This window comes from Hippocampus bargibanti, linkage group LG03, assembly GCF_051943395.1.
Source record: "Hippocampus bargibanti isolate YZ-2025 linkage group LG03, ASM5194339v1, whole genome shotgun sequence".
Classification (NCBI taxonomy): domain Eukaryota; kingdom Metazoa; phylum Chordata; class Actinopteri; order Syngnathiformes; family Syngnathidae; genus Hippocampus; species Hippocampus bargibanti.
The window spans coordinates 23461074-23479780 of NC_142736.1; the positions used below are offsets into that span (position 1 = coordinate 23461074).

General features: G+C 40.6%; 1 protein-coding gene across 2 annotated transcripts; it reads left to right on the top strand.

Moving 5' to 3' along the window:
• The first annotated feature begins 988 nt into the window (after positions 1 to 988).
• On the top strand, positions 989 to 17422 carry cstf3 (cleavage stimulation factor subunit 3). 2 transcript variants are annotated; one of them, XM_088992663.1, is made up of 20 exons: positions 989 to 1194; positions 1717 to 1821; positions 1970 to 2065; positions 7999 to 8031; positions 8342 to 8439; positions 8511 to 8577; positions 8656 to 8690; positions 8772 to 8898; positions 8986 to 9063; positions 9587 to 9749; positions 9844 to 9953; positions 10033 to 10149; positions 10250 to 10468; positions 10553 to 10655; positions 13191 to 13260; positions 13352 to 13547; positions 13624 to 13774; positions 13855 to 13949; positions 14026 to 14086; positions 16893 to 17422. In XM_088992663.1, the coding sequence occupies exons 1-20, from the start codon at positions 1168 to 1170 to the stop codon at positions 17087 to 17089; spliced, it is 2148 nt and encodes a 715-aa protein (XP_088848789.1). In that variant the 5' UTR covers positions 989 to 1167; the 3' UTR covers positions 17090 to 17422. The 2 variants fall into 2 exon arrangements, with proteins under 2 accessions (XP_088848789.1, XP_088848790.1); XM_088992664.1 differs by lacking the exon at positions 1970 to 2065.
• The last annotated feature ends 1285 nt before the right edge of the window (positions 17423 to 18707 follow it).

Consider the following 18707-nt stretch of genomic DNA (forward strand, 5'->3'; position numbering starts at 1 on the left):
TAAAATGTAACAATGTATAATTTCAACAGTATATACACAGTTTGTATACAATTATTGGTGTATGATAGTTGGGCTTACGAGAAGGCGGCAGAGATTTCAAACCAAAGAAAAAGAGGGTTGATCACTCGGGGATGTTCTTCTTTAGTCTAGTTTTTTTCCGGTTGGAGTCAGACAGGTTTACCCGCGCCTCGCCGTGGTTGTCATATGTCCCACCCTGCTGGTCATAGAGGGGAACAGTACAAACGGGTGTAATTTAACAGTCATGTAACTTGACCCGGGAAAGTCCCCATGGCATTTCGTGGCACTTCAAGTAGTTTTTTTCAGTTCTGTTCAACTACCAACCTTGTTTTAGAATTGTGCAATGTTTTGTGCACACATCATGTGACGTGTTTTTAAAAATATATTGTATTGTTTATATATGTCTGATCGTGCAGTGATACAGCTGCCTGGTTTGGGTGCGGGCAGTGATAGTGTGAATGTGGGTGTGTATCGGTGTCAGTCATTATGGTGCCCTTCGACTGATTGACGACCAGTTCAGGGGTCATTCCACCTTTCGGTCGAGGTCAGATGGGGTAGGTTCCAGGAAATCCCGTAACCCTCTTCGGGACAACCAGTGTTGAAAAGTGATAGATGGATGTTTGTAATCTAGCTGTCTGGTGAAAAGTGGTTAGCACATTGTCTCTCAGTGCAGAGCTGCAGAGTTCGAAACTTCTGACTTTCTCTCCAATACCTCTCATATGAGTTCAACCTCTGATATAATGATTCCTGGTTCTGTGCAATCTGGTCACTTCCTCGGTAAACCGCAACACCTTACTTTTGTGCTACCTCCTGCAAAAATAAATACATGTATAAAACATATTGATAGTTATTTGAAAATAAATAGTCATTCTCCCCCTTTAGATTTTGAGAAACATGTTGTTTTATTTTAGAAGGTTCGGGTCAGGAAGTTGTATTGTTTTTGCACTGTGCAGAGCGGAAGTGAATTGCCTCGCCATTTTGAAAAAAAAAAACGGCTTGTGACTGAGCAGCAAGTTCTTAGAGGACAACGCGATCGCTTGATTTAAAGAAAATGCTTGTCACGGAGCCGCTTTAAAAATATCACCCCGTTAGCATATAATCATTATTCATACTGTAGTACTTCTAGAACACTTTATTACTCTTGCAGCCATGTCTACAGACGCAGCAACCGAACAGGTAACGTTAGCTTATGTCGCAAAGGCCCATACGGAAATGCTACTGCTAATAGCGCGTATCATTTGTTGTCTTTGCAACAATTATTGTTGTTTAAAGTGTCTATGTTTTATCTTGGTGATGTCACAATGCCTCAATATATCACAACGGTTTCGTTTAGATAACGATATATCCGTACAAAGCACGCTATATTGTCTGTAGCACGTAGTTTCGTTGTTGCTATGGCGTGGTTGGGTTACTTACCCATTTATTGTACACGGAAACTTGCAATTAAATTCAAATGCACTGGTTTGCGGTAATGAATGATTAAGATCCAAAAGCTTAATAGGAAAGTTGCTAAATCAAATATGAAGGAAAAGATTGTTTGCAGTAATTAATTTACCACAAACGGGCTCTTAAAGATTTAACTTTTAAAACCGAACGTTCCCTCCCCCCCGTATCCACCATCACTGTCTGCGTTTTTTTTTTCTTCTCCTTTCCGCATCACCCTGATTCATTTTAATGCATTCGGTCCTTTCACTGCAGGCGGCGGCCGAGTATGTCCCGGAGAAGGTGAAGAAGGCAGAGAAAAAGTTGGAAGAGAACCCATATGACCTTGACGCTTGGAGCATTCTGATTCGAGAAGCACAGGTTTAGTGACTTAAGAGTTGCATTACTGCATAGGGGGTTAAATCAAATAACGAGATTAAGGGTAGTGGTGGGGGGTTAATAATTTGTGCAAGCCTTTATTATCTCTTCCTCACATTTGTGTGGATGGAAATGCATTCTCCCACTCTAGAACCAACCTATTGATAAAGCAAGAAAGACATATGAGCGACTTGTCACACAGTTTCCAAGTTCTGGCAGATTCTGGAAACTCTTCATTGAAGCTGAGGTTAATAATTTTTCACTTCTCGTATGCATGCTATTTTATTCCTTCCATGATCAATAATGTGTTTTTCACACCAATTGTTTCAGGCGTCAATGGGGTTTAAAGTCGCAATTCTTGTTGTTGGTAAAATATCATTCTTCCATAGGATGTACATCAATATTTAAGAGGGTTGTGCCTTGAAACATTAAAACGGGAAAGGCTTTTTCCCCCAGGATTTAATTAATATTTTCCTCATAATATTCTTTGAAATGGGGTAAAGTGAATTTGTTGCATGTTTGGTCTGCAACAGTATTAAAACAATTTAAATGGTATTTGGAGTGCATTAGCCTTTTATTCACTTGTCGTGTCAATTTATTGCCTCCTGTGTCATTTCTTTTGGAATGTGATGAACAAATAATCTGCTTTTTGAGACATTCCCCACCACCTTCCCACTGAATGAATGAAACAAGAAGTGTCTACCATTGTATGTTTTTGTTACAGTATTTTACAGAGGCAGGCAGACACAGACATGTTAAAGTCCCTTTAATTTGTGTATATGTATATTTGTTTTTTACATAAAAAAATCACATTCACCTGTTTTAGGCGTAAACTTAAGTCTGTCCCCTGACCCACTCTGGCACATCTAATGTGGGAAACAGCCATTCAAGTAACCGAACAAACTGTTTGGACCATTGCAGCAAGATCCAGTGGACTGCAGAAAGCAGGTAGCAGAAATAACCACGTTGTTCGTCTTGCTTATCGTTGGTTACTAGACAAAGCTGATTGGATCCAAAACAAAGCATCAATTATGATTTTCTGAAAGCCATTTTCCACTTCCTGTCAACTAAAAATGGTAGGACAGTTGCTCAGGTAATGGCCAATTATGGATTGGATTTGCCTTTATTAGTCTCGCAGTGGAAAAATTTACATTTCACAGCAGCAAAGATAACAAATTGGATTTTGTTGCTTAATTCATATTCTACAAACGCAGTGTCAATCGGAATGTCTGTTCAGATCAGAGGGGCCACAAAAAAACGTACGGTTTTTAACTGACCGATATTGTTTGATTTGGTAATTGTCAGTGAGCTATATCCAAAGCTGTCTTAGGTCCAAAATGGCCACTTGTCGAAGGTTCTCCACTTCTAAAATCAAAAAATACATCATGTGCTATGTGCACCCGCCATTCTAATGTTGATTATTCATCTTGCTTTTTGTGGAACATCAGTTTCTATTGTTATCCAGCTTTCTTTATACTGGATCTTGCTGGCAACGGAAAATGACATCAAAGTACCTACAGGCTCAGGTTGGGTGGGAGTCACAGCCCACCTGTTTTCTTCATTTCGTCACGCAACCGTTGCAACCTGAGCATTCGGGACTGAAATGTCATTTTCAGTTGACAGTAAGTAGCAGCACAAAGGCAAAATGGCCGCCAGCCTGAGATAGATAAAAGCAACTGGCCCTTTTGGTTCTTCTTTAAAGGCAATATTAATGAAGATATCCTTATACGAATGGGGAATACACTAACTTTCCTTTTCGAGTACCCAACCTTGGAATTTCATTTGAGCAGAATGCAGGCCAAAAGCTGAGGAGGCAGCGTTTTGGCAGCTTTGCTTGAATGCTGCTGTCAATAATATTTAAGCCAGTGAGCCTTTACGATTATAGTTTCAGCTTTTCCCTCCAGCAATAATTTTATTCAGCTAGATGATATTCGGTCAAATTGAATTGAGTTATTGTTTTGGTTGGTTATTGATGATCTCTTTGTGAACATTCTGATTGCTTGATGTTCTTCATTGATTTACTTAGGCAGGTGCACAGCTGTTGTGTGGAGGCTATTCTGAGTATGATGGTGTTAATACGTTTTCTTCAGCAAGACTTTGCAGTTGGCTCATTGTGGTGTTAATTGCCTTTACCTAGCGTCAGGTTGAACAACTCCTGTTCAGTCATTTGTTGACTTGTGGTGTATTTTAAGGTTTGAATGTCACCTCCCCTTTTCATGCTGAGCAAGGACGTCAAAGTCGGCACAGAGCTGCTCATCTAGAATGGGCAAAGCTTCTCGACCCTCATACATATCGTGCTTGTGGGGCCACATGTCAATCAAATGAGTTTCGTCTGACTCTTATACTAGCTTGTGCATGTGAGCCCATAATTTGTGGGTTTTTTTTCACTTAATTAGTCATACAGTGGACATAAAAACTAACCTGGTCCAAATATGTTTATTCTTTTTTTTTTTAATAATCTGGCTATACACACATGTCCACACCTTAACCGCGATGTTGCTCAATTCAGAATTAACTAATTACATTCAACTTCATAGTAAATGTGAATGAGCCCACCACATTTTAAAAAGTTTAAAATGTCTCTGGTTAACCCCAAATGAATTTTAGATCTTCCTGTAGGTTTTCTTTCTATTAGATATCTGAATGTCATGTGCCGTCAGTGACTCCTATTTCAAACTCATCCCAATTCACTCTTCCGTGAATAAAATTAGACCCGAAGTATGTCATGGCCCACAGTGCTTCACTAGTTTTTTTTTTTTTTTTGAGTGATGAACAGTCTTGTTTGTGCCTTTTGGAAGTGTGAACCCCACAGAAAATGGAATCTGGGTTTCTCCAGACCACAACAAAATCACCCAAAATACATGGAAAAGTTGTGTTATGGCCCTATAACGCTGGTGTTAAACTTTTTGGCAATTTTTCCAAATTTTAATGTTGTTTTGAACAGTTGCTATTAAAAAATAACTGAAATTAAACAAAATCCGAGCTACCGTGAAGCATGGTTACAATGTTTTTCATTTAGCTTTAACTAAACTGGTGAAGGATGTATTAACTTGCCTAATGGCTGTCAAAAGCAGAAAAAAACACCCACTAGATCAGAGGTGTCAGTCATATTTTGCCGCGGGCCACATTATAGTTATGGTTTCCTCTCGAGGGCCGTTATGAATTTGGGGAAGCCATTAGAATATTAATCCCCTCCACATATTACATATAGAGCGCACAACAAATTAATAATTAGTTTTCAAATCTGAAGTCAATAATAATAATAATACATGTCATTTATAAGCACCTTTCAAAACTTTCAAGGACACTTTACAGTCACAGGATATTTTTTTGTTGTGGTTTACATCCAAAAATATGAAATTTCGACTAGGATTTTAGCAAGCATGGAATTTCACGTTTGATTTGCTTTCGCGGGCCGAAAAAAATTACATGGCGGGCCAGATTTGGCCCCCGGGCCTTGACTTTGACACCTGTGCACTAGATGATGTGAAATAGATTTTTTAAGAATCACGGTCAATGTGTATATTATCAGATATTTTCAAATATTACACACAACCACATTTCACAGTTAAGAGGATTTTCCTTGTTGTATAATCAATTATTTTAGATTAGATTTTATCCCATCCCCCCCACCCCTCTTAAAAACATGCCCCGGTCATCGTTTCATTATTCAGTTGCATTAAATGCTCGAAATAGTTTTTCACATTATTGATGTTAGTACATTTAGCATCACAAAAACCTAGCATTTGGGTAGGGATGATGTGTAGATTTTTTTTAATCTCATTATGGATTCTTGGAGAGGAAAAAAAAACCTGGAGCCTCTGGTCACAGTCCATATACTTGTAAGCACCTACATTTTTGGAAAACTTGTGCAAAAACAGTTTACATCTGCACATTTGTTTTGCGCAGTTTCTTTTGATTGTGGTTATAAATTAAAAGAGTTGCTTTCATATGTCCCTCCCCAATGCCAATGTGGTGAAAAGAGGTAGCGCAACATTGACTTTCGCTCCAATTGTGCCATTGAAATAATAAATTGTATCATAGTTTTTCCTTGCATGAAAATAACATGTCGGTCTATTTTCTTAGTATTCGAATAGATAACCAGGATATCAAAGTTCTGAACTAATGCTGTAGTGTTGTTTTGAACTTGAGTTGTCTGCATATATAGAATGTCATTTCCCAGCGCTGATGCATTTGTTCAGAAAACTAATTGATGGTAAATCAACACTCTTCATGCCCATGCTTTATGTTCACGCTAGCTTTAGGTTATCATGAAGAACATTGTCGTTATGTAGCCCGATTTGGTGAAGAACAACCATTTTTGTTCCCCTTGTTCATGTTTCTACAATGTAAAGCTTGCACTTCAACCTGCGTGGGTGCTTTGGTTTGTTTTTAGATTTAATTTGGATACATTTTAAGATTGGATGAGTGTTTATTTATTTGTCTTAGAGTGGAGACATTCAAATTTCACAGCAGCAAAGTTATGAAAGGAAGAAATAGAAAAATAAAATACAAGAGCTGCTGTAAAGACGGCCATGCTCGCGGCGCCATCTTGAAGTCAAACAACAAAATAAATAATGTGACACAACACAAAGGACACATAGTCATTCAATCTTAAGTCCTTTCTGCACCCTCTTTGTTGTATAAAGCAGTTCTAAATGAAAGAGGAGTGGATCAAGGACGTCATGGTTAAACGTGCACATCTGCTATAAGCTGAATGTTGAAAGCAAACATGAAGTTGTAGCATCCATTGACGAAATGAGACTGTCTCACATCTCCTGGCCCACGTAAATCTGCTTCAATTCCAAGCCGCAACAGTTCCACATGGGCATCAACGCTCCTTTCTTCCCTTTGCGAGGTCCTCAAGCAATGCATCCACCGAGCTACAGACTGTGCAACAGCACAGACCTTTCCACTAAACAAAGGGGGGCTGTGAAAATGCTGCCCATTACAGGCGCAAAAAAAACACAATCGCCTCAGAGCTGACCAGCCATGACAGTCAAATGGCACTCACATTCCTCCCAAATCAAAAACAGTGCTGGCATTTTCGTGCTGTCGAAAAGTCGCAACCGCTCAGCAGAGTCAACTCATTGATGAATGCAGTGGCAATTAAAATGCTGAAAAACAATCTGTATCCATTCCACACGACACTGAAGTGACAAAAAAAACACAAAAACAACAAAAAAAAGCAAGGCTAATGAGGGCACACGGTTGCCTAGCCGAGCGCCATCTTGGACTTCTTAATAACTTCTTAATTAATGTGTTGACCTAAAATGAAGTCCTAAAAATTGATCTAGACACCGAGTTTTAGCTTGAAAAAATCAATGGGATATATTGAGAATCTGTCATTGTCGTAAAACTTACAAATGTTTGTTTCAGTGACTTATTTGTTCATGTAGCTGTCATGTAAAATTAGCTTGATTTAGCTTCATCAAATAAAGTCTTAATTCCACTGACAGGCCTTGTCTTTCTCACACCAAAAATGCTTTCAACCTCCAACAGTGGAATTGTATTTGTTCCGTTTTTGTTTCTTCATGGCACAACTCTGCAATGGTGGCATCTAATTGATCTGAAGAGCTATTGGGATAAAAGCAACGCTATGCCCCTTTCTTGTTGCTCGAGATATGAATTTTAAGATGATCTCGTATGTCAACAAATATAAGATATTGTGGTCCTTGAGAGTTTTGAAAAGCGCTTATAAATGAAATGTCTTATTTTATTACACCCCAAAACAAGTTTTGTTTTCCTTGTCTCCTTCCCTTCAAATTATGTTTTCATTTTATTATGGTTTTGAGGCACAATCTTACCCATATTACAAAAATAATAAACCCCTTGACACAAATACAGTAAAGTCTCGTTATATCGATATTCAAGGGAGTCCGAAAAAATATCGATATAACCGGGACTATCGATATACCCGACCCTGTTTGCATGTAATTTTCTCCGTACGTGCATAGAAATAGTATCGATATAACCGGGACTATCGATATATCCGATATCGATATAACGAGACTTTACTGTACTTTGTCATTATTGTGTGAATTTCACTTTGTTGATCTGCTGATTTGTGTGTGTGTGTATGTGCTGAATTTTGCATGGATTCATGGTTCCTGGCAGCCATGATTTTCTTTTTCTAAATTACTTGAAATAATATTCCATTTACATTTGTCTTATTTGCAGGTCAAGGCGAAAAACTATGACAAAGTAGAAAAGGTGAGTAAATGCCCGCATGAATATTTGATGCAGTGGACTGCAGCATTTTCTCGATTATTAATTTCTCTATGATGAGCATATATTTGTCATTCGGCTCATATTCTGTTCATGCACCTTGATATTATTTGGATTCAGCTTTTCATCTGATACCCAAATGCCACTTGAAATACATGTAGATGAGACTATGTAAAAGTTTTTCAGAGAAGAGTACCAATCATATTCTCAAAATGAAGTTCTTAAACATAAAACCATTAATACCTCCTTGACGTGCATGTTTGTGTGTATACAATATGCAATCTCTTTGCTGCAGTTGTTTCAGCGATGCCTGATGAAAGTGTTGCACATTGACCTCTGGAAATGTTACCTTGCATACGTGCGAGAGACCAAAGGAAAGCTCCCCAGCTACAAGTAAGCTTGCGTGATACCTATAAATCTTGGTTATGACTATTCCAAGAAAATTGAAGACCCATTTTGCTCAGGGAGAAGATGGCCCAGGCGTACGACTTTGCCCTGGATAAAATTGGCATGGAAATCATGTCATATCAGGTAGATGAAATAAAAAAATATTTTAAATGTACATTGACGACTGCTCCATAATGGTTTGTGGTCCTTTTTTTGGTACAGATTTGGGTGGACTACATTAACTTCCTGAAGGGAGTGTGAGTGATTTCCCCTGCCGTTATCATTGTATGGTCCATGTAAGCAGACATTGATGCTAATGCTGTTTTGTGCATCATTAGTGAGGCTGTGGGTTCGTATGCAGAGAACCAGCGCATCACAGCAGTGCGGAGGGTCTACCAGAGGGGTTGTGTGAATCCCATGATTAACATCGAGCAACTCTGGAGAGATTATAGCAAATATGAGGAGGTGAAGTCGTCAATCTTGATACAGCTTCGGTGTGTTTTCACGACATTATTAATGCTGACGGTTGGTTATGTAATGTATGTACATTAGGGAATCAATATACACTTGGCCAAGAAAATGATTGAGGATCGAAGCCGAGACTACACGAACGCCAGGAGAGTCGCAAAGGTAGGACACTTGGAAGAATAAAAATGACAATTAACTCATTCACTGCCATTCACTCAAATTCCAGGATGCACAGCATATTGAGTTTTAGGACTACATAAACATTAAATGCAACATACGAAATCTTAGACTCTCTTCTTTCATCAGAAAAAAGTTAATTCCTAAATTTTATGGTTCTGGAGTTATATGATCTTGAAATGAGGGTGGCTGGACAAATTACAATGTAATACATACATATTGGTTTATATCGGGCTTTAACAACAGCTCAAGCTGGAACATAGCGCTAACATGGAAAAAAGGTAAATGCTGACCCCTTGTGGAAAGGAAAATTTGCCAGGGGCCATGGCCAGCGCTTTATGGGCACCCAAACATGAAAAAACAAAACCCGAACACATTTGTGAATGTCGCTCTACGTCATATTTTCAATTCCCGAATAAATTTGTGAATGGCAGTGAATGAGTTACCGACCTGCTTCCTTCAATGTCAAGAAACACTCACCTTATCTGTTTATGCCCGATGCGCGCAGGAGTATGAGACGGTGATGAAAGGGTTGGACAGGAATGCGCCCTCCGTGGCACCCCAGAACTCCCCGCAGGAGGCTCAGCAGGTGGATATGTGGAAGAAGTACATTCAATGGGAAAAAAGCAACCCGCTGCGCACAGAAGATCAGACGCTTATCACAAAGAGAGGTCAATGACATGTTGACCTTTGTGACTCTGACAAGTAGTTTGTAGCTGCCGAAGAAATTGTGTCTCCTGACTTATTTTTTTTTACTTGTTGCAGTAATGTTTGCCTATGAGCAGTGCCTGCTGGTGCTGGGGCACCATCCTGATGTGTGGTATGAGTCAGCTCAGTACCTGGAGCAGTCCAGCAAATTGTTGGCAGAGAAAGGGGTATGAGACATTGTTATGAATTATTACTGTGGTGACAAAAAATGTGATGAACGAAATATTAACATTTTGTTCTTCACAGGACATGAATAACTCCAAGATATTCAGCGACGAGGCCGCAAACATCTATGAACGTGCCATCGGGACACTACTGAAGAAGAATATGCTTCTTTATTTCTCATTTGCCGACTACGAAGAAGTGGGTCACTAAAGGAACCGTCAAATCTCTTCAAAACAAATGTGAGACATAAAGGAGACCATCCTTTGTATTTATTTTTCTTTTTTCGCCATCCTGACAGAGTCGCATGAAGCACGAGAAGGTGCACAGCATTTACAATAAATTGCTGGCCATCGAGGACATCGACCCCACGTTGGTGTACATACAATACATGAAGTTTGCCAGGAGGGCGGAGGGCATCAAATCGGGCCGCAACATCTTCAAAAAGGCCCGCGAGGATCTGCGCACACGCCACCACGTTTACGTCACTGCAGCTCTGATGGAGTACTATTGCAGCAAGGTGATACGTGATTGTATTGGTAAGCAGACGCTGACACAAATGCTTCAAGAATCGGTCTAATCTTTGGTCTTTCATACCCAACAGGATAAATCGGTTGCCTTTAAGATTTTTGAGCTTGGTTTGAAGAAATATGGAGACATTCCAGAGTACATCCTTGCGTACATTGATTACCTCTCTCACCTTAATGGTAGGTTCTCTCCTTCATTTATTTTGTTCTTGTCATTGAGTCACAGGCAACCATTGGTAGGAGCCTTTTGTTTCGGCAAGGGATAATTCACATACCGTATTTTCCCGTGTATAAGACGGACCAAAAATCCTTCATTTACTTCAAAATATGGCCTTGCGCCTTATACGCAGGTGCGCCTTATATGTGAAGTCATATTGAGCCACAACCGGTCTGGAACTACTGTCAGCAACCACCGACTCCATTAACCCCTGCAGAAGAAATTGTGCGTAACCCCAGCCTCTACTATAGCGCCTGATAATGTGGTGTGCCTTACATTTGGAAAACTTGTATCTATTTATATATTATATTTGGGAAACTTTAGGGTGCACCTTATACTCCGGTGCGACTTATATATGGAAAAAGTTTGAAAATACACCATTCATTTCTACTTTTTCTACTTTCATTCCTTTCATCACTTTGCTGCTGTGAAATGTAAATTTCTCTACTGTGAGACTAATAAAGGCATATCCAATCCAATCCAATCCAATTCATTGGAGGTGCGCCTTATACACCGGAAAATATGGTAATTATAATTCAAGTGTCTTTTGCTAAAAAAAAAAGTTACATTTACAAGACAAGTGAAAACGTAACCCCTGACAAATTAGAGACTGATGGTTAGCAGGTGCGAACAAGTCACAGTAAATCGATGAAAATGTTTCTTCAGCCGTCATCTGTACTTCTTTGTAGGTGTCGGACGTTTCGCTTCTTATCCAAGAGTTTATTCAATACATTGTAAGAATGAAAATTGTAAAGAGAAATACATTGGGGAGACTAAACAAATTCTCAAAAAAAGACTTTATCAACATCGCAGGGATAATACTAGTGGGCCTCAATCGGCAGTACATATGCACCTAAAAGCTAGCAACCACTCATTTGACGACAATGAGGTTAAAATCTTAGCGATAGAACATAGATGTTTTGAAAGGGGAGTAAAAGAAGCAATTTTCAATTTTCAAACAACTAAATCCTTCATTAAACTGGTTTGGTGGGGTGAGGTTCAATTTGGATCGTTCGTACAACAGCCTACTTAGGCAAAATAGGATTAGGAATACTGATGAGGTGATACTGGTGGAAGTGAGGCATTCAGGCCAGTCGTTAGTCAGGACAATAGGAACAATCAGTGGAGTGGCAGGGAGTAGTCCTCTTCTCCCCCCAACCTGAGAGCAGGGACCTATCATAGTCCGGCACCGCCATGTCTGGATAGTAGGGCTATATATATAGGGCTGATGCTACCAATAAGACTTTAGTTTGCTGACGAAGTTTCTTCGATAAGAAGCGAAACGTCTGACACCTTCAAAGAAGTACAGATGACGGCTGAAGAAACCTTTTCATCGATGGACCACTCCTGTACGACTGAGAGCTTACACAGACGTAAGTCACAGTAAAGTTTTGCCTCCATTGACTTGTTCCTTTTTGGCGTTTGGTTCAAATGGACCCAGCTGTTGTCAAATCGCGACCCGCTGTTTTAGAAATTAAGAACAGTAAGGAAAATGTGTTGTTCAAAAATAGCCTCTGTAAACACACGTATTAGCGATGGGGTGAGTTTTGAATAAACGGCCAGGTAGCCGAGTGGTTAGCACACTGGCTTCACAGTGCAGAGGTCGCCGGTTCGCGTCCCGGTCCGGCCTCCCTGTGTGGAGTTTGTGTATTCTCCCCGGACCCGCGTGGGTTTTCTCCGGGTCCTCCGGTTTCCTCCCACACTCCAAAAACATGCATGGCAGGCAGATTGACCACTCCAAATTGTCCCTAGGTGTGAGTGTGAAAGTGACTGTTGTATGTCTTTGTGTGCCCTGCGATTGGCTGGCAACCTATTCAGGGTGTCCCCCGCCTCGTGCCCGAAGACAGCTGAGATATGCTCCAGCAACCCCCGCGACCCTAATGAGGAATAAGCGGTACGGAAAATGAGATGAGTTTTGAATAACAGTGTTAGTATTGGGTCGATATCCGCATTAGTTCTATACAAGTTATTGACTCCATCACCGATACCAGCTATTACTACTTACGACAAATACCATATTTTCTGATGTATAAGGTGCACCTCCAATGAATGGTGTATTTTCAAACTTTTTCCATATACACGTCGCACCGGAGTATAAAGCGCACCCCAAAGTTTTCCAAATATAATACTATATAAATAGATACAAGTTTTCCAAATATAAGGCACACCACATTATAAGGCGCTATAGTGGAGCCTGGGGTTACGCACGACTTCTTCTACAGGGGAAAATGAAAAATGGCGGCTGGTTATGTAACAGTAATTGTGAGACCTGTTGTGATACAGTATATTACCTCACATATAAGGCGCACCTGCGTATACGGTGCAGGGAAATCTTTTGAAGAAAATCAAGTCTTTTGGGTGCGCCTGATACACCGGAAAATATGGTGCAACAATTTCACATATATCGTTTTTTGCTCCAGAGACACCAGTTGAGAATCACCGGTGAAGCAAAATCACTTTTAGTCGTTACATAATAGATGTTTTTTTTTTTCCGACAGAGGATAACAACACCAGGGTTCTATTTGAACGGGTACTCACCTCCGGAAACCTTTCACCAGAGAAGTCAGGGTACACATGGAGTGTTTTTCATATTGTCTCATTGATCAATTGATCTTGCTGGCCTCGTTTTTGATCGTATTTCATCTGTCTCCACGCCCAGGGAGATCTGGGCTCGTTTTCTCGCCTTTGAGAGCAACATCGGCGACCTGGCCAGTATTTTAAAGGTGGAGCGGCGGCGTTTCACCGCCTTCAAGGAGGAATACGAGGGCAAAGAGACAGCCTTGCTCGTGGACAGATACAAGTTCATGGACCTGTATCCTTGCTCCACTAGTGAACTCAAGGCACTGGGATATAAGGTGTGCGTTTTCACCATCACTGTGAAACAATATGGCTGTATAATCATCTTACTTTGTCGATGAATTGTGTTTGTAGGATGTAACTCGTGCCAAACTGGCAGCCCTGCTTCCCGAGGCTGTGGCGGTGCCCTCTGCGCCCACCCTGAAGGACGAAACAGACCGAAAACCAGAGTACCCCAAACCGGACACCAATCAGATGCTCCCCTTCCAGCCGCGGCACATGGCCGGTACCTAGTCTTTGTGTCACTTTCAAATTCACCAGTTACGACGCTTTGTGTTCACGACCGCCTGTTGTTTGTGTCCGCAGCTCCGGGCCTGCACCCTGTATCCGGCGGAGTGTTCCCGGTTCCTCCGGTGGCTGTCCTTTTAATGAAGCTGCTTCCTCCACCAACATGTTTCAACGTCAGTAATAGTGAACACACATAATGCTTTGCTGCTTTGTTTGCATATATATAAAAGGATCCGCAATGCTCTGCAGGGTCCTTTCGTTCAAGTGGATGAGCTCATTGAGACTTTTAGGAGATGCACACTTCCGGAAAGTAAGTCGCCATATCTCTTTGTCTGCCTTCCTGTCTCTATTATTGTTATTATTCTGTTCGTACCGTATTTTCCGATGTGTAAGGCACACCCAAAATCATTCATTTTCTTCAAAGGATGGCCCTGCGCCTTATACGCTGGTGTGCTCTGTATGTGAAGTAATATTGAGCCACAACAGATCTTGTAACACTTGTCAGCAGCCACCGACTCGATTTCACCCTATAAGTCGTGCGTAACCCCATCCTCTAGTGCAGCACCTTATAATGTTGTGTGCCTTATTGTCATGATCTGGTTGGCGACCAACGGGGGGCGCTGTCGGCCCCACCTGCACAGGTGCTGGTCGTCCCGATCAGATTGGCGACCAACGGGTAGCGACGTCAGCCCTGCCTGCAGCTACTGTCATGATCGGGTTGGCGACCAACGGGGGGCGCTGTCGGTCCCGCCTGCACCTGCACAGGTGCTGGTCATCCCGATCAGACTGGCGACCAACGGGTAGCGACGACACTCCTGCCAGCTTTTTGGGATCCGCACCCGCCATCACCACCTCGCAAACCGTGACACTTATATTCTGAAAACTTTTATATATTTCTATATTATATTTTGAAAACTCTTTTCTTTCATTGAAGGTGCGCCTTATACAGTATATGGGCAGTTTGGAAATACACCATTCATTAGGGTGCGCCCTATACTCTGGTGTGTCTTATAGTACGGTGTGCCACATACAGTATACAATGTATTATTATTATTATTATTAGCTATCTATTAGCGATATAGCTATCTAACTGGCTAGCTATCTAGCTAGCTCTATTAGGTATGTTCTTGAGAGTTTTTCAAAGGCGCTTATAAATACAATGTACAGTAAAGTCTCGTTATATCGATATCGGATATATCGATAGTCCCGGTTATATCGATACTATTTCTATGCACGCACGGAGAAAATTACATGCAAACAGGGTCGGATATATCGATAGTCCCGGTTATATCGATATTTTTTCGGACTCCCTTGAATATCGATATAACGAGACTTTACTGTATTATTATTATTATTATCATTATTAATATTAGCAATATATTAGCAATATAGCTATCTAGCTAGCTATCTTTTAGCTAATGTCTTGAGAGTTTTGAAAGGCGCTTATAAATACAATGTATTCTCATTATTATTATTATTATTATTATTATTAGCTATCTATTAACTTTCTATGTATTTGAGTTACTCCCGGGTTGAGTGAACGCTGGCGCGTGTGGCTGCCGCTGCTCCCCCACAAAAACAACTTATCGTGTGACTGTAAAGTGACCTTGAGAGTTTTGAAAGGCGCTTAGAAATGAAATGTATTATTATTATTATTATTATTATTATTATTATTACAGTAAAGTCTCGTTATATCGATATTCAAGGGAGTCCGGAAAAATATCGATATAACCGGGACTATCGATATATCCGACCCTGTTTGCATGTAATTTTCTCCGTGCGTGCATAGAAATAGTATCGATATAACCGGGACTATCGATATATCCGATATCGATATAACAAGACTTGACTGTATATGGAAAAGGTTTGGAAATACACTCTGGTGCTTCTTATAGTACGGTGTGCCATATATATGGAAACATTTTTGAAATACACTATTCATTGGGGGTGCGCCTTATACACTGGAAAATCTGTATTGCTCTCAGAGTCTCTCGATCAATCTCTACATGTATCCCTCTGATCTTCTTCACTATTATTGCCAGACCGAGCCCCACAGTGAACAGAAAAAAAGCATGAATAATTGACACTTCCCATAAAAGCAAAGCGAGCTTTATGTATACAGCATGTTTCATACACAAGGCACCTCGAGCCGTTTCACATTGAATGGGTTTGTAATTACCACAAGGTGGTGGCAAAGGTCTTAAAAACGGTGCCCTTTTCCCTGTTGATTTATTTACTGTGGTATGTGACAAGATCGACAAATAACCGTCAAAGTATCAACACCATGCACCTCGCACATATACAGTACAATCTCAAAACCATGTTACATAAACTACTATGCAGAAGTGCAGTTATTCAACACAAACCAAACTGCCGTCACATGAAGTTCATCAGTAATATTAGTCGGCGCACTAACTTTACTTTTACACACCGTGAGGAATATAAGGGAATTTGGGCAAAATAGACTACAATAGCTGTCAAAAGGAACATGTGAAACACAGACAATTCAACCTCGCAACGTCAGCAAAAATATTGCACTAAATGACATAATAATATGAGCAAGTTAATAAGCGACTGAGGACAGGTGAATTCACAATTGCCGCACAATGAATAAGCTGTAGTTTTACTCATTCATTGCCAGACGATGTGCAGAAATGTGTCCCCTCCTGTGCCGTGGTTTTTGTCATTTTCACTGAAATGGCAGGACCCATAGAATATTGAGTTTTAGGACTACATAAACATTCAATGCAGCGAAAGAAACCGTAGACTCTCTTCTTTTATCAGAAAAAATAGTTAATTTCTAAGTTATATGAGTGTGGAGTTATCTGAGCTTGAAATGGGGGCAGGTGTACAAAATACAATACATACATATTTATACATATTGAAGATGTAACAAAAGCGCTAACATGGACCAAAGGCAAATGCTGCTCCTTCGTGGGATGGAAAAACATTGCCAGAGGTCTGACCAGCCCTTGATCGGCACCCCACGCAAGAAAAACCAAAAGCTGAAGAAATTCGGAAATGGCGCTCCACGTGCTGCTTTTCAAGTCCTGAATAAATTCGGGAATGACAGTGAACGAGTTAATGTATACTCACCAATGTTCCCTCTTTCAAAGCTATGGAGGCTGCTGTGGAGCTGATCACTGGCAGACTGCCAGGCGGCGGCGAGGGCAACGGCGCTGTGGAAAACCACGCCATCACCAAGTCACTCAAGAGACCCAATGCAGACTCAGATGAAGAAGATGACAAAGGAGCGGTGGCTCCGCCCGTCCACGACATCTACCGCGCTCGTCAGCAGAAGAGGATTCGATAGAACGGCCATGATGGGAATGGGGGGGGGGGGGGGGGCTTACAAGAATGTACTGTGAAAGGGGGGCCAAAGGAGGTACCGTAACATCTTTGTTTTTGGAGAGTGTTTGTTCGACAGAACTTGACCTCAGTACAGCAACACACAAACCTAAGCCTGAGTGTCCTTTTGTTTTTATGTTGAAAGACTGACTTATACTGTACAAAGTTTTTAATCCAACCATCATTGGTTGTGGCGAACAGCTCAGTTTTTGGCCTTGTGTTGTTCCAGTGATGGCAAATATTTTTAGATAACTGGGGGAGACAGATGTTCTCTCAATAAAAGTGTACATGAAGTTCATGTATTTTGTCTCCTTGTGTTATATCAGCGTCTGAAATAACGTCTGCCCGGACGCCCGGGGTGTGCTACTTTTACGTCGGGCGTACAACTTACAAAATGTCTCCACCCAGGTGGCCGACTTCTTCAAAACAAAACAAAAAAGGAATAAATTGATCAGATTTCGAAATCTTCATTCGTTTTGGGAATTTCTGAATTTCGGTTTGTTTGTCAATTTGCATACTCGGCACGGTAGCCGCCAATCAGAAGCCAGCTTCTGGACTTTCCCGAGCGTTATAGGAGATGCCTGCTTGATGTCATTTGTTATGCTCATGTGATCGGCCGCTCACTTCCGGTCGGCAGAAAGCCAAGTCACAACAGTTGTCAGCGAGTGCGATCATTGTTTTGTAGTCTTATGTGTTTCATTTTTGGTTTTGATGAATGAGTTTTCGCGTTTTAGTACGATGGTTGTTGGTTGTACGAACCGTTTTGAGAAAGGATCCGGGTTAAAATTTCGCCGAATACCGATCGCTGAAGGAAGAAAACAAAGCAGTTTGTTTGGCAATTTGCATACGGCACAGCAGCCAATCAGAAGCCTGCTTCGTGCTTCGGACTTTCCCGAGCGTTATAAGGTCGTGCACTTGCATATCATTTTCCAAAGTAGACGTACAGAACCTCAGCCCTAGGAGAAAGATTCAAAAGAAGCTAACAAAATTTATGACGCTACAAAACGTAAACGTATAATTATCCCGTGACTGTAAAGTGTCCTTGACAGTTTTAAAAGGCGCTTAGAAATTAAATTTATTATTATTATTATTATTATTATTATTATTATAAGAACCGTGAAACGATGAGTTCATGTGGCTTGTAGCAGACGATGGTAGGTACATCCTTCATTAAAAAAATCCTTAATACTTTGCAATAATGTATTTTATTTTTTCGCGATTAGTCATCTTATTGTGTTTGAAGTTGTGAAAAATGGGGCAGGCAATTTTAAGGTCGGGCAGGCAACTTTTCAGAGTTGTCTGCCCTGGTGCCTGGTAACTTATGTCATGAGTTTCATACCCTTGTGTATAAGTGTATAATTTAGTCATATGGCCCTCAGAGAACAAAAATCATGATTGATTATGTTGTGGGTCATTTTTATGTATGTAAAAATATACACAAAACAGTCAAATAACTGTTTCTGAGATGTTATAAACATACTCGAAAAGAAAGACAACCTGTTTTTTATCCCATTGGGATATTTTCTAACTGTTTTAGAGCACACAAAATTGAAACGGGTAAAATAGAGCCTTTTTATGTACAG

What these genes read in the sequence shown, in the direction of transcription:
- cstf3 (XM_088992663.1), top strand. Translation starts at nt 1,168, where the DNA reads ATGTCTACAGACGCAGCAACCGAACAG. An exon ending in TGGAGTACTATTGCAGCAAG is followed by an intron (nt 10,469 to 10,552) that starts GTGATACGTGAT and finishes CATACCCAACAG; the next exon opens with GATAAATCGGTTGCCTTTAA. An exon ending in CTCCACCAACATGTTTCAAC is followed by an intron (nt 13,950 to 14,025) that starts GTCAGTAATAGT and finishes AATGCTCTGCAG; the next exon opens with GGTCCTTTCGTTCAAGTGGA.